Genomic DNA, 24,940 nt, shown 5'->3' on the forward strand with positions numbered 1-24,940 from the left:
CCCAGAAGGGGTGGTGAGGGTGTTTGTTCTGCTTTTTCACCCAGACTTTTGGAAAACAAGCACGGGGCCATTCTGCCGTGTTTCCTCCTCTGAGAAGCCATTCCAAGGTGCCACCCAGCAGGGACGGCCGAGGGCAGCTGAAGCGCCATCATTCCTCGCATCCCGGGGATGGAAGGCAGGGGAAGCTCTGGAAGCACAGGCAGGCGAGCTGGCACCGCCGTCACTCCACACATTTCTGGAGCTCACGTGTCAAAAAGCATCACCTTCAATTCACTGAACCCTTCAAAGAAGCGCACACCAGGGCTCCAGCCTAACCTGGCCATCACCCTCCTCAAAAAGGACTAAAAAAAGACAGGGAAGGGATATACAAAGGCATTTCTCATCAACTGCTAAATGGTCCAATATACTCGTAACCTTAGCTCTTTGCTTTATAGCAAGTGAGTGATGAAAACCTGATGGGACAGGCTTGCAGGCTTGCACTCTGAGCCACTGGCGTGCATTTTTGGAATTGGACAAAAATATTCCGCAGTGGACACCTGGAAAGGGCATGGGCAGCACGGGGGAAACACTGTCAGGAAGGTTAAGAAAAATTTCTGATTAAAATTTTAAGAGGTGAAGTGCTGGCACAATCAGTTTCCTGAAAAGCAGGAATCAGGCTCTGAACTAGCTCCTTAGATGCTATTTGGAGACCTCAGAGTCATTTAAAAAGAAACTTCTTCAAGGAGTCCAGCTAAAACTACAAAGACATAAAATTCCAGTCAGACATAGGAAATTCTTAGGGGAATACAAGAATTTTATGAGTCAGAAGATAAAAATCCCTCTGAATACCTAACTAAACTAATCTAATGAAGTAGTCACCAGGAAAGGAGTGTGATGAATCTGCATGTCAGGAAGGACAAATTTAAACAAACAGGAAATTGAACAACCTGAAGCTGTTTTCATTTTTACTCCCTGTGTCCTGCTCCTTTTTTTCTTTAAAGGTGCAAACTGAGTTGATGGCTGCAGAAGCTGCCGTGGGGGTCTGAGGGGACTGTTTCATTTTAGATGAAGTCTCAATTTAAAAGAAATTAATTGCCTGGCTTCCTTTCGCAAAGTTGGGAAGCTGTTTACTTGTGATTCATTATTTGCACTATTGTAGACCCCAGTGCAATCAAACTACTAACAACTGCAGAGGAATACAGGGAAAGTCATTGATGTAAAGTTTGTAACCTAAAATTTAGCTTCCTCCCTGGCAACCAGAAGTAAGGCTAAACGCTTCCTATTAGATATTTTACCTGTGCTAGTAGCTAGAGGCTTCAATCATAAATGATAGCTACGCCTGGGCCAGCTTCACAGTGAGGTGCATGCTTAGCTTTTGACACGGAAAAGTCGTCAGTGAGTTTTCCAGGGAGATCTTCATGCCCACAAGGACCTCAACTTTAGGTACAGAAAATTGCAAGACCGCCTGTGTGAAGTAATATTACACAGAATGTTACCTCCTCTCTGTTATGGAGCCATGCATCATCTAGACTCAAAAAAGAAGGGTTCTATGTATGTACAGTATTGCATCCTGGATGACTCTTGTAAGGAGTGAGGAGCTTTTTCAGTTTCTAACCTTTTTATTAAAAATTCTCATATTAGCAAATTGCACTTTGTAGAGACCATGTTAGAATTCCTAAAACTACAAAGATTGCTACTATTCTCACAATGTTGCTTTTATACTAAAACTAAATGTGCATTAAAGCCCTTGTGTTACTTCAGGTTTACTTCAGCTCAAAGGAAATAAACGTATAGAGAAGTCAGATTTTTTGTTTGTTTCAATGAGTTTTGCGACTTCAAATGTCTTCATCCCAGAATGGAAAAAAAGAAAAAGGGACATTCTCTTTAAACAAGCTTTCCTCCAAAGCTGGTCTTGGGTTAACTAAAATGTATTGTTATTCAAAAAATTCATTATATGAAAACAAAAATATCTTATTCTAACTTTGATTTCACCCCCCCTTCATTTTATATTTCATACTTAAAATTTCAGATAAAAAAGCTGTGCTAAAATAATTTTGAGATGAAAAATTAAACCTTCTTCCCCAGAAGACAAGCCATTGGTCTCTTAGCTTCCATAATCTAATGTGCTGCGGTAGGCAGTATGTTAGGCATAGGCTGAACTAACTGCAAACTACTTTTATATAAATTTAGGACACTGCTTAGTTTCCTATCTGAACTGACTGTCTGAATCCTCCTATTTGGGGTTGATTCTGGACTCCGCTTAAAATACTAATTGTTTATATTAAACAGACAAGAGAATGTGTGATGTATTTTAACTGTCAAAAGTGTTGTGAACAGCAGCAGCTGGAAGAGGAATGTTTAATTCACTCCATTACCCCCAAGCCTTTTAGAATCCTGTATCAGCAGCTAAATCTTACTCTTGCAGGCAAGAAAAACAGGGTATGAAGGGGTAGCACTAGAAAGCTGCTTCTACAGGAAAAAAAAAGAAGAGGTATTCAAAAGCCATAGCGTTCTCATTATTAGGTCAAAATAGAGCATCAGTAAATCTACAAATGTATTGATGCATCCATGAAAGCTGTGCACATTTTTGTGTGGAACAACTCACATTCCGTGGCTCCTTTCTTGTGCTGGTGCACTCACACTTAGCTGATGCCAGAGCCACGGTGCAGGTAGTGATGGGAGATACCACTCGAACCATTCGCTGTATGGTATCCCTGAAAAAAGGAATCTCGATACTATCAGTTATTGTAATACTCTTAAATTTTCTGGACAAGGGGCCAGCAGCTTGTGTGGAGTGGTAAGGATAAGTTTCCTCCCCTACCCAATTTATTTTCACAGGGCATCTCAGATATGTGCCTGGGACAGTTCCCCCATGGTAAGTGTCACAGCATAAGCTCGTGCTGGGACCAGCAGGGCCCAAAACAAGCATAAGTGTTGTTACTTAAGGGAGATTAAATAAAGACCTTGCTAAATAACAGGATCAAATTGTTTTCAACATTTATAAAAACCTCAAATTTTCAAAAGCAGAAAAAAAAAAATCCAATCTCAATTATCCTATTTTGCGTATTTCCTTGAGGAAATCTAAGTGAAACAGCAAATTAGCTGCACGCAGACAGATGATTCTCGCGATGTCCAGGGAAGGGAGGGTCTGAAACATTAAATAGAGATGCATAAGCTTGTGCAAACTGCTGTAGTGCAGGTTTTTCCTCGGGAGGCCCATCTTCTGCCATGTGGTTTGGGATCTTTTTTTTTTTTAATGCCACATTTTACAGAGCGGATTTGGCACGCTCAGGAAAGGAACACCGCTTTTGTTCATCCCATCAGTCTTTCCCTTGTCCAATTGCCACTGCTGTATTAGTAGGAAAAATAGACCTAACGAGGTGTAAAATAATGCTCTGCATTCAAAGACAGCGCTGTACCTCATTTCACTTTAATATTTACTTCAAAAGTAAACTCTGCCGAAACCTTGCATGAATAGCACCGAGTGAGTTTGCGAAGCATTCTGAACTTGCTGAAGCGAAGTCGATTCACACCTCATACACAAAACTGCTTATTTGGCTTCTTACTGCCAAAACTTCTGCCAAGAGAGCCCTGGGATGAAGCAAGCGGGGAGATACAGGTAGGTCAGGCTTGACTGGGAGAAGAATTGTTAACGAACCAGAAGATAGCCAGCAGAAACAAAGTCCGCACCAACTGACAGCAAGCAAGAATAGCTAAATTGAAAGGCAGCTGCAGGTAGAGATTTTAGTTAGATTTTAATCTGATTGAATGCTTTTTACACTATGTGTCCTACTACTCATTTTCAGGCTTTCCACTTTCTTTCTTCTTTTCATTAGTTTTTCCTTATGCTACAGGAACTACTTCTTTCTTTTCTATTTTACTCAAAAGGGCAGCAAACTGGGTGTCTGAGCTTCCTCTCAAGCAGTGTGTGCTTGGGAGTGGGAAGTCAAGGAACCGTAGCCTTGATTAAACTAGAATTTGGAAGAAGCTGTACAGAGAGTTTGTTTAGGTTTGAAAGACAAGTTTGGGGTTCATTCTAAATGGAAAGTCTTAGAGAGAGACTCTCATCAGAGAAGGCAAAATACAATATCTTGACAAGGGCTTGGTAGGAGATCTTCCATGAAAACAGATTTTTAAACAAAAGAAACATGAAATGCTTGCTTGCTGGAAGCAAACATTTTCATAGGGATGTCTCCATTTCATGAAAGACCCACTCAACCCAGAACAGCCAGTAACCTGCTAGTCAGGAGGTCTCATGGGAGATGCATGGGAAGCTTCTGTTCTAATCTACTTCTAATATATTGTATGCAAAATGGAGAAACTTTAGCAAGGCAGACTCAGGGGAAGGTGCCATGACTGAAGCAATCCATCAGCTTCCTGCCCTTTTGTTGCCCCTGTTCCCAGTTGTCTTGGTCCTGCTTCACCACTCACCAGCTCTGGTGCTTATCCATTTGTGGGGAGAAAGTTCCATTCACTAAACCAGCAGAAAATAATTCAGCTTTTTTTCCTTAACAGCCACTGGAGGCAACGCAAGGCAAAAGGTGAGAATGCAGGGCAAGGGGTGTAAGGATGGATTACTGTGATATCCCTGATTGACAGAAACTCTACTGTTAAAATAAGGTAAACCTCTGAACTCAGCATTGACACAATGTCTTTGCATTGATATCACAGAAACGTGATTATAGGACGACCACATGAACAACAGATTTGACTAAAAGGCTGCTTGAGGTCAGTGCCTTTGTAATTCAAATAAGCCTGTAATCCCTCTGCTCCAATGATCTCCTCTGTCTCAGCATTACAAAGGGCAAAGTATGTGAATTTAGAATTTACAATTAATTACCTGGGTTATTATCTGGGCTAAATCTTTTTCTCAGAGAATAGGTAGCAGAGGATGCACTTCCCAGCAAGGGGACTGAAACATATTGTACTTTTCAATCCCTAAGCATGCTGTGAGTGCTTAAAAAAGCAGTTCACTCAAGAAAAGCTACAGTATGTCAGTTCCCAACGCTATCTTGGATATAACAAAATCTAACCTTTGACACCAAGCTACCCCAGTACTGATCCAACTCTATTCAACAAACTCAGACCTTTTCTTAAATGCTACGTAACTCCCCACAAATACAATGTCTGTTTACTCAAGTTCTGAGCGGGCAAAGCGGATTTAGCAGCATCGCAAGAATGGAAGTTGCAGGGACAGGGAAGGACAGAAATGCCAGAGGCTGCTGGGTTATCCCTCTCTACCCTTCATGTGTTCATCATATTGCTACCAGGATAACACACATTCGGGCTGTGGAGCGCTCTTAGCATTAGCAAAAAAGGTCTGCTTTCAGTTGCCTAAAAGGGACTGTTCTAAGCTCAAACTTCCACTGAACTTTAAAGGGCACCTAGTACCCTGAATGGTTTGCAATCAGGCCAAAAAATCTTCCTGCACTCCCTGAGTTCTTCCCAGCTCCCCAGGGAGCTGAGGCACACCCACGGTTTTAAATGCTCATGCTGTAATTGTATCACTCCAGGTGTTCTCAATAGGATTCCTTCCCATAAAAAGACTAAAGAGGTAAAATAAGGTCCAAATCTCCGCAGGAAAAGCACGGAGCCAACAGCACAATCAGTTTCTGAAAAATGACTTGGTTCCCATGCCACAAGCAACAGTCCATAAAGCATCTCACAAAAAACCCAAACAAGCCTCCTTGCAGCTTTTGGCTTCAGAGCAAGAACTAGAGGACCTCCGACCCACATTCCAAAATGGACCTCAAAAACGTACTTCCCTCCCTTGCAGGCGGCTTAATGACCTGCAGATTTTCAGTACAGGCCATATCTGACATCAGCTTCAGAGCCTCACCTTCAACCAGATTAAAACGGTTGCACATTTTGACATGAAACATGATGGTGTTTCATTTGCACAAGGCACCATCCCATTGATTTGGGGTATTTTTGAGGGGGGAGGAGGAAGAATTCCTAGTCTCTTGCATTCGAGCAGCCTCAGTAGGAAAACTTTCCGTGTTCAACCTCTGGGCTTCAGTGTCCAGCACTGCAATCACCAGGTGTAATATGTGTTCCACAGTTACTCCAAGTAACACATTTTTTTTATCCTACACCCTGAGAAAGACCCTAAGTCTAAAATACATGCAAAACTCTGAAGCCGTTTTCTAGAAAGCCCTGAAACAAATTGATCATCCTTTGGAGAGCTGTGTGAGCAGTGACTGATCATCTCTATTGTTGGCATTCCCAGGGGTCACAGAGGGGCTTCAGCTGCTTTGTACCAGGGCAGCCCTGCAAAGAAAGGCCATCACAGCCGGCTGACTCCACCCTCGAGGAAACCAGCCTGTGGGTGCCTGTAATTAAGCATCCAATTAAATTGGGCCTGAGTTTTGAGTTGATGGCAGGTTTGGGAATTTGGTTTTAGTTTCTTTCAAAACAATGAAGTTGCCTTAAACTGCAGTCTCTAGAAATGTTTCAGAAAAGTTTCAGAAAATTTCTCAAACTTTGCAAGAAATTTTTGACTGGAAAAATTGGATAATTTGGACAAAATTCAGGTAGCTCAAATGGTTTCCATTCTTCATTTTGAAAGTAAGCCTTTGTTTTAAATGCTTCCTTTCCAATATCAAGGTATGTTAAAGAAATCTGAGGAGCATACACCTCGCCCCAGTTCAATACATTAAAAAAAATCAAAATCTTCTATTTCTGCTTTCTGACTTAAAGCAAACTTTCCTGGACACACAAGTCCCCAACCTTGTTTCCATATACAGGTTTGGTCCCCAGATAAAAATTCCTGTTGTTCTCACAGTTCTAGCTGTGGCTACCCCAGCCTCTGAGACTAACTTTAGCTTCCTCCATTTGAACATTTTACCTCTTTCTACAGTAAGAACGTATAGCAAAGGCTATACATCCATCCACATATGTAAACTGGGTGAGCAATAATTTTATTTGCAGCTTTGTACTAGTGTATCTTTCTGCAATCCCTGTGTTTAACAATCTACTTTCCTATGCCCATTCCATAAGATTATTTTTCTTATTTTTTTCTTCACTGATCTGTGTTAGATCAATTAAATATTTGCATGGGCTTCAGTAAGTATCAGTTCATTTCCTGAGAGCATAGCATTCTTCACTCTTGCTTTGAATGTTTTTTTAAATACTTGCTATCAATGCTGGAACTCTCTAATTCCCCATCATTCATTAGTTTTAAAACAGACTTGCACAAATAAATCATAACATTGAACTAATGAGATATGGGTGGGAAGTTTCTCTAAATACAGGCGGAATTAAAGGTAGAATGTCTGCATAACTTAGATAATATTATTCTTTACATTGCACTGAAGATGACACTGAATGCCCCTCATTTATTAATTTTATGAATGTGAAGGACACTCTGCCTTATTCTTTCAGCTTCTTTAACAGAGCACCTTTATGTTTTTAAAGATGAAGTTAACACACTCCTATCCAAATGCTAAAGAAGAACTGCAGGCTATAATAGATTTGATTGCTTAGGCATTTTAATGTTATTGTCCACCCCCATCTGTGCAAAGTTTAAGCCTGGCACTGGCCAATACAGTTTATGAAAATTTCAAAAAACATGCAAGAACTATTGGCAGAGGAACGAAAGAAATATACTGTTACTGCTCATACAAATTATGAGAAACTCATTAAAGCTCAATCATTTGTGGATAAGTAAAAACATTCTCAGAGGCAAAGTGCCAGTGGAAATCTCATGAGTTGCGGCTTCTGAAGTTTCCCAATAACCCCCTTCACTGTGGGAAGGAGTGTGTGCACGGGGCGTTGTGTGGGGTGTGGAGTGAGTCTCTGTATGGTCCACCTTTTCTTGATCTGATGAAGGAAGATGAGATCATCTTAAGGCCAAAGGCATTTACATGAAGGTCTGTGTCCTCACTCCCACCCAGACACAGTCAAGTTGCCCTGCCATGCTGGGTGCCACACTAGCAGGCACCCTAAGTGAGCGACAACCTGGGTCTCAAACTTGGAACTTGTGCATAGTCTTCACAGGAGATTGGGAGGTGGTAAAGTGCTCACTCCCTCCTCCACAAAAGCAGAAGCCCAGGAGAGGGACTTCCCATGGGGGAGCCTCACTGGTGTGTTACAAATTCTGGCCAAGAGTAGGTCCTTTGGGCACAGACCTTTCTTGTGTGAGAAAGCAAAGGGGAACATGAAAACTTATGTTAATGTGTCATTAAAGAAATTACTTTTACAGAGACTAGAGCATGGGAGTCAAGATTAGAGTTTTGCTGTGTCCATTTCTCTGGATTTTAGGAGTGGGACTTACTTTTTATATGGTCTGTACTGTGATGCCTGGAACCATAGGAGTGAAAGCAGCTGCCAGCCTAAGTTTCACCATCATGCTGTTCTTCAACAGTAAAATGCAGCCCTGTTTAATCATACTGCCACAATGACACAGATCCAGGTATGCCCAAGATCTGCCATCACTGTGGGGCAAGGGAAGAGCCTCAGATATGTAGATAATAAAGAAAATGCAACGATTTAAAAAGAGAGCTCCTATAATTCTCTTCTCCAGCAAAGCCAGTTAACCAGGCAAGCTATGGTCAACAAAACTTCAGTTTGCCATACTGCAAACTTCAGTTTGCTAACACTAACTCAGAACCTAAAGCCCAGCTCTGACAGTTCTCTTTCAATCAAGAATTTCTTACTATCCTTGAAAGCAGGGAGGGGTGAAATTTTGTTGAAATTTCAGTGAAATTCTATACCTTCCCCTCTTGCCTTTTAAACTTGTTTCCAGAGCCCTAATACTCAATACAGTATTTTATGCAGCAGTTTTTTTATTAACAAGCACATTTTTTCCACCACTCTTCAACCTGAACATGTCTTACTCAGTTTCCAGATATTCTATTGGCCCTGACAATTGACATTCCAAATCCCAACTCTCTGCGAATCCATATTTCTGGGACTCCTTTTAAATGCCTTAAATATAGATTGTGTGGCAGGGGAAAAAAAACACTGACTCAAGGGGAAACAATAGTATGGAAGTGAGTATATGAGTACCTTCAAAAACAATCTTACGGGTAAACACTTTTTTTAATGAGAATATAAACAGGGGAGTTCTGTTCTCATGAGCACCTCCTTGAAAAGTAAAAGGCAGAAACAGAACACTTCTGTTTCTAAATTTTAGTGCTTTAAAAATATACCTTTCAGTTTTCGCATCTGTGTCAGGCATCCTTAACTTGGTTAAAATGTTTAAGACAGACTAAAAGACTTCGACTTTCTAAAAGCTCAATGTAAAATCAGAAACATCTCTGCCTATTAAGCTTTTGGAAAAATTCACATGCTTTCTGAAACATGCCAAAGACCAGCTTAATATTTGGGCCCCAACTGAAGCTAAATTTAATACATTTATATTTTTGATTCACTCTCCTTATCCTTAGGCCATTTCTCTTTCAGTTACATACTTCTCCTCCTGCCCATGAATGGATGAACAGTGGGGAACGATCTGTTTATGAAACATGCTTTGTCAGCTTTTTCACATCTTACTCATTATTCTAGAGTAAGAAATGAAAACTGCTCCAATTCTCTGGGGTAAAGATAACTGGAAACACGTAAACAGATTTGGGCTTTTTGAAGAAAGGTAAGAAAAGAAAAATGAAAATGCATAGAAGGAGAAGTAGAACTAAAATAATCATAGGTAAACTTGTCCTTCCCATAAACATGCTGCATCCAAGCCCTGTGTACAGGTCGTTTACTGACACCCAGCAGAAGAACTTGAGAGTAATTGTGGAGCTCTCCTCTTAAATTTATGAATTTTTTCCACTTAAGCCTTCAAAGCAGCAGGAGCTATGGAAAGTGACTTGGGGATCACATCCGCTTGTCCCCAGCTCTCTGCAGATCCATTCCAGATGGAGATAATCTCATCTAACTTTAACCATCAAAGTTACATACCTAACTCTAAAGTTGATGGGAACTCAGAAGGGTTTTTCAATGCACCCCCAGACTTCTTCAGCAGAAAGGAAGAACCCCTCTGAGGATGTGTATCTCTTTCAGCTGACTCTGGATGAAGCTCAGAGGTCTATGTTAAGGTAGACAGTTACAGTTAGATAAGATGATCCCACAACTCTGATATGGTAATAACTTGTATAAAATATCCCTCCAAATGAAATGCTACCATTTCTCCACAAACACACAGGGGTTGTGTGAAAGCTAGACACAGAGGTAACCTGAAAAGAATATTATGCAGATAATCAAAGCACCTCCGTTACTACAACTGGTAAAGAAGAGCAAAGACAAGTGCTAAATCAGATGCTCCAGGGTTTATTCAGAACAACTAAACAATGATAATATGGATTTTGTGATCTTGATAGGCATGGTGTTTGGAGAAGGGCAGACAGATCTCAGACTGTTCAGACACCTGGACCATGGCTGATGCAAAGGCTGGGACCGCTGACTCTGTAAAGAATAGGTGGGCATGACAACGGTACACCAAACATTAGAGAATGGTAATTGAGACCCGATGGAAAACAAAGTTGCTAAGACTCCTGATCAGATCACATAGGGATGCAATTCTTTCCTTGCAGAAATACTTTCAGCCCTTGTTACTTAATTTGCTGTTGCCTGGCTTAAGACCTGGTTCTGCTGCCCACATAAAACTCAGTGCAAATCGTGTCTGACTTAAACAGGCAGCATTAGACCTCATTGGTGTTTTGACTTAGGACTTAATCCTAAGCAGATGGGTGTTCACATGTACAGTGGCAGTTGCAGTGGTACGACACAAACTTGTCTACCATTACATATTAAAGGCTGTGGTTGCCACTAAATTAAGTCAACAAAAGACAAATTAATGTTCTTTGCTTCATACTCAGATCAACACTGTAAAGATTTTGATGGTGATCACTGAACATTCCAGTTTGATTAAAAGCAGCTTGCATTTTTCCCTTTACTATTAGGGCTACAGAACCTGAAATCAGTTTTGATAAGAGACTAAAATGTGGAACAGTAAAAGCTGACAGATCTTTCATATGGTTTCTTACTGGTCATAAATTTACAGCACTACATCAATGGAAGGAAAACATAAAATATTTTAATCTTTATTGAATCTTCTGTCATTAATAATTATCAGTTGACTAGTTTGTACAGTCTAATGACATGAAACAGGTAATTTTTTTCAAATAACAGGTTTCCTCCAGTTTCAACTAATACTGTATGGTATCATTCTCATCATCTTGTCCAGAAACGATGTTAAGGGTTTTTTTCTCTTTGAGAAATCCAGAGGGAAGAAACAAAAACAGCTTGCACCTCTTATTCAAATTCGTAACCCTGTAAACCATGCTAATCAAAACAGAAGACGTGCAGTTTTGAACAACATGCACTCAGCCACAAAAGATACTGTGCTTATTGAGACATCACCTAAAACCAAGGCAGAAAAATGCACTTTATGGGAGTGAGAAAATAATGAGAAAAAGAGTGGCTATGTTGACCATAACCATCCTGCCCTCTTAAATTCATCATGGCAGACAGGCAAAAACCACCTCAGTCCTCTTTGCTGGCTGTTTGTCCCATAGATAAGCCACTGAAGTCAAAGGAGCCATCTGACACGTAGTGTATGGGGGCTGAGGTGGGGCACCCACTGAATGCCATGGTCTTGCCCTCTCCTCTCTCCCAGAGGCTGCTGAGGCTGGCAGTGTGGTGCCTGTCCCACAGCTCTAGATTTCCTCTGGGCTCAGCTCAGGACACAGCAGCGCCAAGCACCTCCAGACTGTCACAACTGAAATGATGCTATTGCTGTCTGAAGTTGTTGCTGCCCTTATTGAAGCTGTGGACTCCTCACAGAATGAGAAGGGAGAGCCAGGGCGCCTGAAGGGAAGCATCCTAAGCAGTTCTTCTCCCTCAGCCAAAAAGCAGGGAGTTGGGTTGGGTTAGGTTTGATCTGATTTGCTTTTGTTGTGAAACTGGAAAGCCAACATGAAGCAGCTGCTAGACTCTGTGGATGAAAAAGTGGGAACACTCCTCAGCTGAGGCACCACATTTTTCATCATCTTCCTCTGATTCAGTAGGGTGTCACATGAATAGAATTTCCCTCCTCTACAAGAAACCAAGTAGGAACTGCATTTTAGTATCTCACAGCGGCCACTAATCTTGCCACCTTGCACTCTGCTCTCTCCCCCTTTGACCTTGTCCGTTTTCAAAGAGACAGAATAAAAAGCACTATGAGGAACAAGGGATGCCTTTTCATAGGACAATCGATGGACTGGTCCACCCAAGGAAGGGTCCAGGAACTAATGAGTCAGCATTTAATTTCCCAGCGCAGCCTTAGTCACCGCCTAAATGAAGAAAGGGCACCTACCCAACAACCTCAGCTGCTTGGCCTCCAGCCAAATAAAAGATGAAAAATTTTGTTAGTGACCAGAAAGGAGAGCAAGAAGAATTTTCAGGTGAGTGGGAATGAATTAAAAGGGGATGGAAGAACTTGAGATCTTTTTGTGAACTTTCCTGAAGCTTGGAGTCTGCTATATAGGCTCAACACAGACTTCTAGAATAAGCAAGGAATTTACTGATTCAGAGTAAATTCGGGCATAGTGGGAGGGACATATAGCTTAAAAAGAGACTTGCCTTTTCAGGAGGGAAAAGCAATTTGTCTTCAGAATGCATTGGATTGTAACAAATACAGTATATATTAACAAACATCTTATTAGGATCTTTTCAGTATTCACAGGGCACTGTCTTTCTGATTTCACACCCTTTTTCCTTCAAAAGCAGTATTATTTCCACCATAACGGACAACACCACAGAACTGATCCATGACAAGTGTGGAGCATCTTCAGTTCTCATGGCCCAAAGAAGAGATCCGACTGCTCAGAATCTTGCAGGTTTCAAGTTGATTTCATGAACTGGCATTGACCAGAATATTTAACATCCTCCAGGCTCCACATTGTTAAGTATCATTCACATTTGCAAATACAAGTGTGGGGGTTTTTTTTGAAATTAATACATTGGGTGAACGATCCTATGATAAATAGGTAAAAAAGCTACTTTCTTAGACCCATATCACTGATAGGGATATTAGTCTTCAAGAGCTTTTGGAAGTTTTATATTCTGTTAAGTATTTTCTGTCCTATATGCCTAAGCCTTTAAACTCCACTATTATTACATATTGAATGAACAAATTCGGGCTTTTATCTATAGCCACAGTTGTGCATTCTACTGCAGAAATCACACAGTTCTATTAGGTGAGAAATTCTGGACCTGGGAAGACTATTTGTATGAATTTAATTTCTTCTGCACAGAACTGAGAGCCCCTTGACACACATTTAGTGGTAGGGGTGACTGTGTAGGCAGAGTGAGAAACTCTAATTCAGTTGAATACATTTACCATGCTGCCTTTTATATTGCTTTCCAGAGACTCTTTCTAACAGAACTTCATTTTCTCAGTCTAAAAGGAGAAACTCTGTAAAGGCCACCCATGATTTGATTTATGGTGGACCTAAGAGGTGATCTCAACGGAGAAAGTGTTTCCACTGCTCTAGGTCTTGGACATGCTCAATAGCAAGAGACAGCTCTTTCCCTGAAAAGCCCTGCAATGTACACAACCTAGACAGACAACGGGCAGGAGGAAAAAGGCATGGGGAAAAAGTACTTTGCCCAAGGTCACAGAGGTGTCAGACATTCTGGAACAGGCTACAGAATCAGCAGATGCCCATGCAACATCGAAAATGTGAAGCAGCCATCTAAATTATGTCCAATCCTGCACATCCCAGCTACCTATATACACCCAGATGGATGATGATAGCTTCTGCACCAGAAGATAGTGGAGACTTGAGGTATTCTTGTAACCTACAGAATTGTTGTTTCCTGGTACCACACAGTGAGCTAAACAGTATCCCATGTTGCCATTCTTCCAAACCTCTGCAGAAGTATGTACATGATGCGCAGTGCTGTAACACTCCACAAACAAATGAATTATAGCTCAGCTTCCAAAGTACAAAGCAGACAGGCAATTTTTCCCCCCATTTCATGGTTTAAATGAATAGAGCGCTAATAAAGCAATGAAACAATACAACTGACTTGAGCTGTGCATGATGTGGGTAAGTTGCATTTGAGCTATATAACCATCTCAATGAGCCACAGCTGTGACCAGAAACCTCCCTGCTTGTCCATTCTTGTGGCTTTTCTTGCACATACTCCATTTTTGGCTAATTAAATGGGACTATGGCAAAGTTAATTATCGCAGTTAGTCTGTAATAGGGTTAATTTGACTGAATTTTCATTTAAAAGGAACAGTAAAACTCTTTATGAAGTTTGTAAGTGTAGGATAATTCAAGAGTATCACCAAAAAATCTGTTTGTTCACTGAACAAGACTGCAATGCAAGTAGCTCTTGAAAAGTAATTAGGTAGCCTTGCTCAGTAAAAAACTGCACAATTATTAACAGGTTTAAGCAAGAACCACAACATTTTTGCATTTAAGAAGTCCAGCCCTCCAGAACAGTAAAGATGTTATGCTGCTGAACGTTGCTAACTTGAAAGTGTAATTCGCTGACTGACAATAGGCTAACTCCCCAATAGACCAAACCTATAGAAAACTGCTATGCTTATAATGAATAAAAAATACTCAGCCAATCTAATTTATAGTTTATAATTGAACTTAGTATCACAGTTTCCAGTTACATGTAATAAAGCCATGATTTATATATTATTCATGTCTTCTCAGACTATTTGCCAAATTGTTTCTTAAAGATGGCCTTTTTTAGCTATTCACAATTAAATAAAAAATAGGAAAGATTGTCTTTAGTACTTAGGAAGAAGGGTAAAAAATTTCTCCTAAATAAATCTGATGAATTTGCTTACATTAATGATAATAAAATGGAAAACCGAAATCTAAATATTTTCATTACAGGACCAACTTAAACACATTGCAGAATCCTTCTCAGCAAGATCCTCAGAGCAAGGCAAGAAAGTACCAGCAATGATTACTAAAGTGTATGGAAGGCAAAAATAGAAAATTGTGTTTGTTGATATGATATTCCTGGCTCCATGAGCAAGGCCCTTTAATGCACCGTCGTTAGCCCACGCCGACAGGCAGTGCTCACGCAGGAGCGGCACGGTGAGCATGTGTGCCGGCTCACAGGGGCACAGCATCTTTAAGTAGCTGCCCTGGTAATGAGAACACAACCAGGATTTTTTGGAGGGAGGAATATATTATCCAAAACCTCCGCTCTCCCCAAAATAGAAATAACACAAATTACTCACACAGGAAGATTTAAGGCTGTTGTGAGTCTGATGGAGGCTGCTGGCCTCCGTCGGTAGATTCACAGACCTCGCTTATGGAAGTGAACAGGCTTCCTATTAAAATCCCTTGACAATTGAGAAGAATCATGCCAATGGCAGCAAGGAATAGCCCAGCTCAGATACAAATAAGATGAACAAAGAAAAGTGCCAGGAAAAGACATCTGCAACTGCAAAGCCAGTATTAGAATTTGAAAAGTTACACATTGGGAGTCCTCTGGCAGCTGACTGCCTTCTTTAAAAATACTAGATGAGCAAGCTTGCCTGCATGCTTGCAACATTTTTAATCAGCCCTCCACAAATAAAACATTGTTCTATATGTTGAGATAATTTGACCAACTTTTGCCATCCTTGACAAGAGATAGAAGAGCAGGGCAATGACCCGTTACCGCAGATCAGCGCTGTTACGAGCGCAGAGTTCACTGGGATGGACCAGTGTGATGTCCCAGACATCTATATTCCAAATCACGTTGCGTTATGGTCTCAAAAACATTCAACAGATGGTTCAGCTTGCAACTGGATCTAAAGGCTCATTTCACTGCTGAACAAATATAACAGACCATTCTCTCCAGCCACTGCGTCCCTAACGATCTGCTTGCAGAGTTGTTAATGCCAAGAACAAAAGAGCACTGACAAGTAACAAGTAAGCTCACCTGAGCTGCCTCTCTGTTTATGCAGTTGCTGCCTCCCACTGCCTCTCTGTGCCAGCTCATGCACCCTTTCAAGAATCCGCGTGCTGGTGGTGGCCACAGAGAAGGAATTAATTCCTCGTAGTTGAAAGAGACTCTGCAGACGTCATTTGTCTCACACAGAAAGTTGTTGAGCATCCCCATTCTTCAGTATCTCAGTTATTTTGCTACTTTTCCCTGTTACAGACTCTGCAAGTCATCTTTTCACGTTTTTTAATCAAATAGTCTGGTTGTAGGGTGACTAATGAACTTGTCAATATGATTTTGTTATTAACACTAAATGTCTCTTCTCTTCCCTGTTACTGAAACTACCAGCCTTTCTAAGAAGAAATTAAGAACCGCTCTACCAAAACCTGGGTGAAGAAGCTGACACCAATAAAATTTAAGAATTGATTTGTTAATCTCTATTTAGATCTATGATCCAATCGATTGATGGATGATGCTACTAACCACCCTGCTGCTTCAGGGACCTAAGGTTTCAGGCAAATAAAGTTTCTTTTGGGTTTCCCTAGTAGCAGGTGTCAGTAAGGGATGCTCACAAGATGCCTTTTGGTTTTCACTTCTTTCTTACTCAGGCGAAGAGCTCCTGGTGCTTTTAATACCGATGACTTTCATACAATGGGACTGATGACAGGCTAGGGGAAGTCAGGGCTGATAGCGAGAGTTTGGGAAGTCTATTGCTGAACATCTGGAAGTGTAGCCAAGAGGAATTTATGAGAGGAAAACATCTGACCACCCCCAACCTTATAATTTTCCTTGACTGTTCTCTAGCACCTGTGCTGAATCACGCAGCCTACCAAGTTAGTAGATTGTAGGGGCCACATCAAGGGAATGACAGCAGTAAATACAAGAGGTGAGAAAGGACAGGATAGGAACTCTGATGGGGATGGAAGGGTGGTAGCATTGTGCAGTGGTGAAGACATGGGGGTACACTCATTCTGGTGGAAAAAAGTGATGTGCAGAGAGGAGAAATGACCTGTGGAGTCACTGGCTGACACTGTGAGTCCGGACAAGGCAGGTGAAGGAAATTCCTGGAACTGCTGGGGGCTCCTTGACTTGCTTTGTATTTGATCGCTGGGGCAAAAGGGATCCAACAAGCTCCTGTGAAGCTGTCCCTCAGGACAGCCTCTAGCTGCAAGGACAGCCATTATAGCTTAATTCCTGGTCCTAACTGGAATGTTTCCAAGGTGTTGATGCAAACAGTGATATAAAATCACATAGGTAATCTCTACATTTAATTTACTCTGTATAGATGGTCAGTGCAATCAAGCAGGGAGATAGAAGAACGGGTTTTAGAGATGCATCTCTCACTTGGAGAGAAGTGGGAGACTGGCAGAGTGAATAATGAAGAACACAGCTGAAGGCACCGTGCACCCTTGGGCACTGCTCTCTCTCCTGCCAGCGCACAGACCCATTTCTACAGCACGGTGCTTCCATGACTGTCACTTTATTGCACTCTGCACTCTCTGACTTCCTCCATTCCACCCTCTGAGTGACATATATATAAAAGAGACTCCACTGGAGGCCAAGTGTATTGTCCAGGGATTTGTTCTTTCTATTTAACACAGAACAAAACTCACATTTCTTCCCCTTCATGATTTCACTGCCAGCACTATCACTTGAATATCACATGCCTCACCTCCACAGTGTCATGCAGGATACACCAAATATTACAGGACATGGCCCAAGGAAACTCCAGCCCTCCCAGCAGGCAGTAGGAAACTCACCATTACCATTCCCTGGTGACCAGTGGGCATGCTGAGACAGTTGTTTGCATTTTCTATGCTTATTTCTCTATTACTAAAGTGGGATTAACAGTGTTCAGTGACAGCTTTTGAGACCTACAAATTCTTCCTGTTGTGGAACAGCATCATGAAAATCTATTTTTCTCTAAATTAAAAAAATATTTCATTAACTGACTATTGCAATGTAATTACTGCATTCTTAAAGTCTAAACTTTGCTAACCAAGCACATAGCACAACAAGCATTCTAGACACCACCAAAATACTAATAATTAAAACAAAATTGCTTCAGCTGTGGCTTTTGTGGTTTACTTTGTTCCCTAACAAATTTTGAGGGAAAAAAAATAATCCTACAACCTTTTTCGCATTCAAGTACTTTTTAAGAAAAAAATCTATTTTCAGTACCGGTGAAATTCATCATGTTATGACAGGAAAGCAAAATTGTTTCATTTCATAAGATCTTCTAACAGCATGAAGCTAACCCCATGGTCTCTGAGATAGAAATTCTGCCAGCTATAGACTTAAGAATCAGCAGAGAAAAAGAAGTTTCTCAGATGGAACTGTTAGTCATGATATGAAGAATGTGTGTCCCCTACAGATGTTATAGCTATTTATATGATAAATCCCGATCATCACTATAGGAATTTTACAGCCTTCTTTTAAGTTAATGCTCGAGTTCAAATTAATCTTCTTTTGACAATGTTTGCCTAATATTTCAGTGTTGAACAACATTTCCAGGGTTACATTTACAGTGAGCCTACTGGGCACTTTTAAAGCTGTATTCCAGACTTTGTACTTGCTTCAGAAAGACTTATATTTCCTAGAAATATGTGTGAAGTATTAAAGAATTAAAAGTACAATAAGTGCTGATAAATGCTTAAAAAAGGGCACATCTAGACTTGCAAGTTAACTGGAATTAACATTAGGGTTAATTTAGAGCACGCGACAGGTTGTAGAACAGCTCCCTGGAAGAAAATATTCATTCTAGAATAAAATTACCTCATTCTCACCTTCAACGCTTGAACTGTTTTGAGTAACATGAGATAAATGAGAACAAAGCATGTTTGTTCCAGTTTGCAGGATCATTGGTTTACTCAGGAATCACAGTCTGGGGAATTCAAAACGAAATGAGGGATATGAAAATACCTTAAGGTGTCTCCAAGGAACTCAAGGTTGCATAAATATAGAGTCATGGGTTTCAAATGGCAGCAGCCCTTTTAAAACCAACGCTACATTTACACACTTCAAAGGCCTGCGCTCTCTGCAGAACATGGTGCTACACAGAGCACTGTAGCAACCCCCCCCCCCATACCAGAGAAAGATCTTTTTTACGAGGATACCTCTCTCCATCACCAACACATCCTTCTACTCCCTGCCTGCACCCTCTGTTCACTCAGAGGCAGCAGGAGGTCTGGGCTTATTGTCTGGTTTTGGAAAGGGATGGCAAACTCTTTGGTGGGGAAACAAGAACAGTGATGTTTTATTTTGGGTGATACATGTTGACTCAATTTCAGTATCTCCACTTCTCCTCTGCTGGGAACAAAAGATAAACTCTATGTGTTTGCCCTATCTGACTATCAAGGAAAGCTTCTTGGTGGAAGAACTGAGTGCTGTCCCCATGGAAGAAAAGGCTGCTGTAGTTTTCACAGATAAAGGTTTTTTCAGCCGTGGCATTGCTGGCCATGAAATGCACTTTGGGGTTATGGAGCTTCTGTGATTTCTTTTTCCTTAAAATGCCATTTTAATTGTGTGCTTAATCTGTTTTTTTTCTACTATCTTTTAACAGCTATCCTTGGTTGTTACCTGAAACTTGTGCTGAAAGAGGCTGCACTGATAAGACTCTTAAATCTCGGTAATTCTCAGTTCCAAGTACAGCGTTTGGAGCAAAGAATAAAAATGAGACCAGCAGCCCAGGCTGTCCTGGCCAGCCACACACACCGGTGATCCAGAGTGGATCACCAGGTGAGGAACCTTCAACACCTTGGGAGTGGCCAGGGTCCCGTAACAGGAAAGCCTGAAACTATTCCAACCAAAGACTTCCCCAGGGATTTAGAGGAAAGGCATCACAAGCATTAGATGAAAGTCAGGCTCTGCAGAAAAAGCAGGAATAAATCTAAGAAATGCCCCAGACATTCCCATACTGTATCCCTGATGGTATACAAAGTACTTCGACATTCATGGATTTTGCTGATGCTGACACTCAGCAAAATAACGTTAATCACCAGCTGCAGAGAACTCTGGTGTGCATCCAGAGAATATTTAGGTGCAGCAAAAAAAGTGGAGACATAGAAGATCTTGGGTCATTTACTGGTCATTTACATTTATATATTTCTTGTGTGGACTCCTATAAATGGTGCTTACTTCCAAATCCTATTCAACCTCTGTGTGCTCTGTGCTCTTGGGGAGACAGAACTGCATCAGGCATTCATAAGGCCAGAGCTCTGGCCTTGTAAGAATCTTGCCCAAGGAGTGCCTTCAGAAGAGCAGGGCAGGGAGAGCAACTCCAGTCCCCTGATCTTTGGACAACCAGTCTTTCTAACATCCCTGTGTGAAAAACAAGAGTCAAACTCCACCCAGAAGCTCAAGAACCCAAGCTCAAGAAAAGCAATCCTGTGAATCCTGCACAGGTGAAGAGGAGACACTTAAGAGCTCACACTCACCCTACAGAGTCCCATGGCAGACGCCTGGTGACATCTACTGAGCAGGCAAGGGCCATAGCTGCGATGGTGCCAAACTTTTATGGATAGTGTGTGCTCCCTAGGAAACACCATACCCCTGCCTTCACTCTCAAGGATGGTGGCATGCAGAATAGGGCACCTAACAGGAGAGCTGCTTCGAAAGAGAAAGTCAGAAAACTGTTTGCAGCTCAATCCACCAAGAAAATCAAAGTTCTGCAGAGAGCATTTTCCCCTCAACAGAAAGGTAAGACATTTGACGTTTTGCTCCATGCCATAGTTTTGGTGACTTTACTGAAAGAAAGGGGCTGATGGCAGACAATGTGCGAAGCTATCCCTCCATGTGAAACTGTTTTGTCAAGATCCGAGAAGCAATCGTAGCAGAGTTCATTCAAGCAATATTTAAAGCAAGTAACCTCAAACTCACAGACTAAAATCATAATAGAAGCAAGATGACTCAAGTATACAAGATGTAGGAATTGGCTATATAGATGCTTCCTGCTGTAGATTTCACTCCCATATAGTTCCAAAGATAAAATCTAACGTGGAAAGAAAAAGCAACATAATACCTCACATTTCAAACCCAAATCGTGTTGTAACTGGGATAAAAGGAAACATGCTATTTCATAAATATTCTGATTAATATATATTGTAAAATTCATATCATTATAAGCAATTATGACCACTGCATTAAGCAAACCATAGAGAAGATAACATTGGCCTAAAAGCAAAATTGCCATAGTAATATCAGGTTTTCTGCTTAAAACAGTATTTTTCATCTTACAAAAAATGTATTTTGCATTACTTTCTCAGACAATGGACACTTCAGCTAGTTTCAGGACAACAGCCTATTCTTAATTTACTATTTATTAACTTCAAGAAACACTCAGGAATAGTTAACCGAGTAAGTAACAGTCTGGTATTAGGATCTCTGTTTTTTTCCCAACTGTTCCCCTGTTTGCTGTCCTGTGTTTTTTGTCTTGTTAGATACACATTAACCTGTTAGACTGACCTTCACTTCCCTCCCAATCCCTACAACACATTAAAATTCTTTAAAAAGAGAACTTGAGAGAGACTGCCTTTTGGTAAACCTCCTAAAGCGAGCTCTACAGACTGGTCTGGCATGTGTTGTGTACATGCATCTGTCACGAAAATTTGATGACAAATCATCTGTTTCCTGACAGATAGGCTGCACTGACTTCAAATTCCCATGAAATGTCTTTGTCCACCAGGAAGAAAAACATTCTCCTTTAAAGCAGTGATCATTCTCAAACTTCACTTCAATCCTCCATTTGCTTTAGTCTGTATTATCATTTATTTGTACTGTAATTTTTCTGGATCAATTAAAGCCTGTCGCAAGATACATCTTCCTGATCATCTTTTGGGAAAATGTAAAGAGAAAGGAACTAATGAAAGGAATGAAAGCAAACGTTACACAGTAATAATGCTGTTTTCAGAGGGTGAGAAACGAAGATCCTTTTTAAGACTGACCTACCCCAGTTTGTTTAAAACTAAACTTAACTTGAACTGATAAACTACTCTTTTGAGATTAACCTGAATAGTGTACATTCAACAAAACACTGTAAATCTAAACATACCTGAATTGGAGTCAAACTTTGTTTCTGACCTGCAAAAGAAAATAAAAAGAACGTAAGTTACAAGAACTGCTTTATGCCATAAAAGCCATTTGTCAGACTGATCCCCCCAGCAAATATTGTCTTTAACAAGACTGTCTACCTCTGCACGTTAATACTTGATGCATTCAAGGCCATTTGAACCCAAATAATAACTACTATCTTAGTATTCTGGGGTTTTTTTACAATGTAGAGCTAAAAAGAAGATATTTTAAAAGACAAATCACAAAATGAATGCAGAAAATAGAATATAAATTTAAACCAGAATTAAATTATATGCTGTGAATCATGGCACACAGTTGTTCCTATGAAATAAATATTGTTTTCATTCATTTTCATTTTTGAAAAGTCATTAAGAGGATTTAATTTATTCATGAATGTTTCCAATCTATTTTTGAAGTAGATACCGTTTCATTAATGTCATATGTATTGTATCCAATGATCTGTACTTAATTGTACAACATCCTAGGAGGGTTTTGTTTGTGTGTGTCTTCAATTTACTCACTCTGCACATAGGAATAAGTGGTTTGATTTTCTTAAAAGTGGAAAGCGGGGGGTGGGAGAGAGGCAGAGAGGAAGGGAGCCAGACCTAAGTTTTAACTTGTTTTAAAGTCTTTGCAAAAAGACAATGAAGTGTGCATTATGCACCATTAGCTTTGGTCGTGCACTGCAGATTTTTCTCTCTCTAACAAGTAGTGTTTTCTTCTAAGGGCTTAGCACTTAGCAAATGAACCCTATAACCTGTATATTTAATAAAAGGAAGAAAAAATTAGCCCTTGTGGGAACATCATGTTTCAGATATAGGTTAATAATACTTGTAAATGTAGAAGCCTTTGAAGATCTCAATTCAACTGTGGGAAAACTTAAGTTGGGTAATTACTCTCAAGATGCTGCTGATGTGCTGTCAAGCAGAATTAACCCTATGACTAGGCCTATCTACACAATCTGCTGTAAGACAGCATTGTCTGTATCGAGCTCTCAAACCAATTAACGGGCATGTTCCAATCAGATTTATATTGCCCACTAACAATCGGTTGTACACATGGTCATGGCTGTCACAGCAGGACAGAAGGTCTGAGCAGCAGGAGACCTGTTAAAGGATGTTACGTTGGCAGCAAAATGCATTTCCCCAGAAATTCTAAGGAGGAAGTACAATGCTGGATCCTTTTACATTGCGTCAAGGAGGGGATGTATTTTGGGAAGTTACAGTCCTTTGTTTTGTCAAAAATAAATGACTGAAGCTCAAGAACTAATTGCAGATTTATTTTCTTCTTTTATTTTATAAGCTTGTACATGCAGGTACGTGTAGATGTGTTTTACACGTACTCTATATGTGTTGTATAATTGGCATTGTAATCCCATTCCAAAGACCTATGGTAGAGCAAACAAATATCAAATCAATCATGATTTAAAAAATGAACAAGTTCACTCTATTAGTTACTGTTAAAGCCATCAGAAAGGGGACAATTTCCTTCTCCCTTCCTGCTCACTCTCCACCTTTCCCCCAATCATACAACCTTTTATGTCTTAAATATAACTCTCAGGTGGTGAAAAGATGGAAGGGAAAAAACATAACTTATCCTCCCAATTGGTACTTATAAAGTACCACCAAAAGCACTGAACAAACAAATTATGTTGCTGATGTGCCTTCACAAATACCACCACCAGTAACTGCCCAGGCCACCAGCCCATGCTCCTGTTTGGCAGAGTACTTCAGTTGGTATTTACGCCCAGCAGGATAAAGTCCCCACCTTGCAAAAAGCACATGCTGGTTAACTGGGAGGAATTCCACTGAGTTCCAGGTAAAGCCACTTACTCAGTATTTTATTTACAATATTCTCCTCAATTTGCAGTGTGTCTGTCTAGACCGTTTTCTCTTGCTCATCCCTGTATCAGCAACACCTCACTACCTACAGAGACAACGTACAGATCTTACCCTCAGCATCTTCTTTATCTGCACAATCAACTTCTCGCTGCCTAAATTCTAGATACTTGGTATTAGTTGGTCAAAGATCCTGGTTCTCAGCCTGCGTGGCTTGGCATGGACACATGCACTGCAACTTGTGTCCTCAACAAACTGGCCTAGGGGCCACGATAGCAGAGAGTACGTGGGGAGGAGGGTCTCAAGGGTCAGTGGGCGCTGTAATGAGTACCAAAGCTCCAAAGAGTCATAAATTACTGGACAACAAATCAGGAAACCGATACTGGGTGATAAATGAATAGAACTTTGGCAACAGCAGAATAGCTATGAAAGAAAACACAACATGGGAGGTAGTGCTAGGACCCATCGAGAGCAGGAGGGCCGCCTACGTTATGGTCACCATGTCACCTTGGGAAAACAATGCAAACTTTAGGACACAGTATTACAGAAATTGTTAAGAGATCTTAGAAAGGCACAGAAAAAATGGAGGAAAATAATGAAGCGTCTTTGGTATTGCAAATAAGCAACAACTTGGAGATGAGAGAGAAACACCCTGCAAGAACACAAGGTCGTCTTGACTACTTGAAGGAATGACAAAGCTTCCAGCGATTTCAATGGAACAATCACTTTTCCTCTAGATCTTCCAGTATTTACATCTTTTTCTTGACAGCACGCTAGACAAAGGTATCAGAAACTAGTTGCACAGAGGTGTTAAAAATATGCAACTAAAAAATAGCCAATAAATAGAATAAATAAAATGCTGAAAGTAAGCTCCGAAGGCTACACATTAAAATATTCACTCTAACTCCTTTATACTTTTAAAAATACATTAACTAAAAGGAAAAACTTCCCTGTGCATTGTTTGTAATCACTGTATCACTCTGGTATCCAATCTAAGCATCCTATCAGACAAGATGCACCTTACAGAGCCAGGCAATACCTTTACAAACTGTCTTTTATCATTTATTACACCAAGGGGAGGCAAAACCGTGTGCAAACAAAGAACAGCTTTGTGCATATTTTCTCTACTTTTGCCCCATAGGAGTACTCTGAAAGTGAGGGAA

The 24,940-nt window shown here is 40.6% G+C and overlaps 1 protein-coding gene across 1 annotated transcript in view; it reads right to left on the minus strand.

Annotated features, from left to right (window-relative positions):
* The window catches only part of MSRB3 (methionine sulfoxide reductase B3), a 77,531-nt gene that overhangs the window by 18,828 nt on the left and 33,763 nt on the right, over window positions 1-24,940 (minus strand). The window contains exon 5 of the mRNA XM_014964142.1: window positions 21,920-21,948. Coding sequence (XP_014819628.1) covers window positions 21,920-21,948 — 29 coding nt within the window. The remainder of the gene's footprint in view (window positions 1-21,919; window positions 21,949-24,940) is intronic.

This window comes from Calidris pugnax, unplaced genomic scaffold (genome assembly GCF_001431845.1).
Source record: "Calidris pugnax isolate Ruff unplaced genomic scaffold, ASM143184v1 scaffold44, whole genome shotgun sequence".
Lineage (NCBI taxonomy): Eukaryota > Metazoa > Chordata > Aves > Charadriiformes > Scolopacidae > Calidris > Calidris pugnax.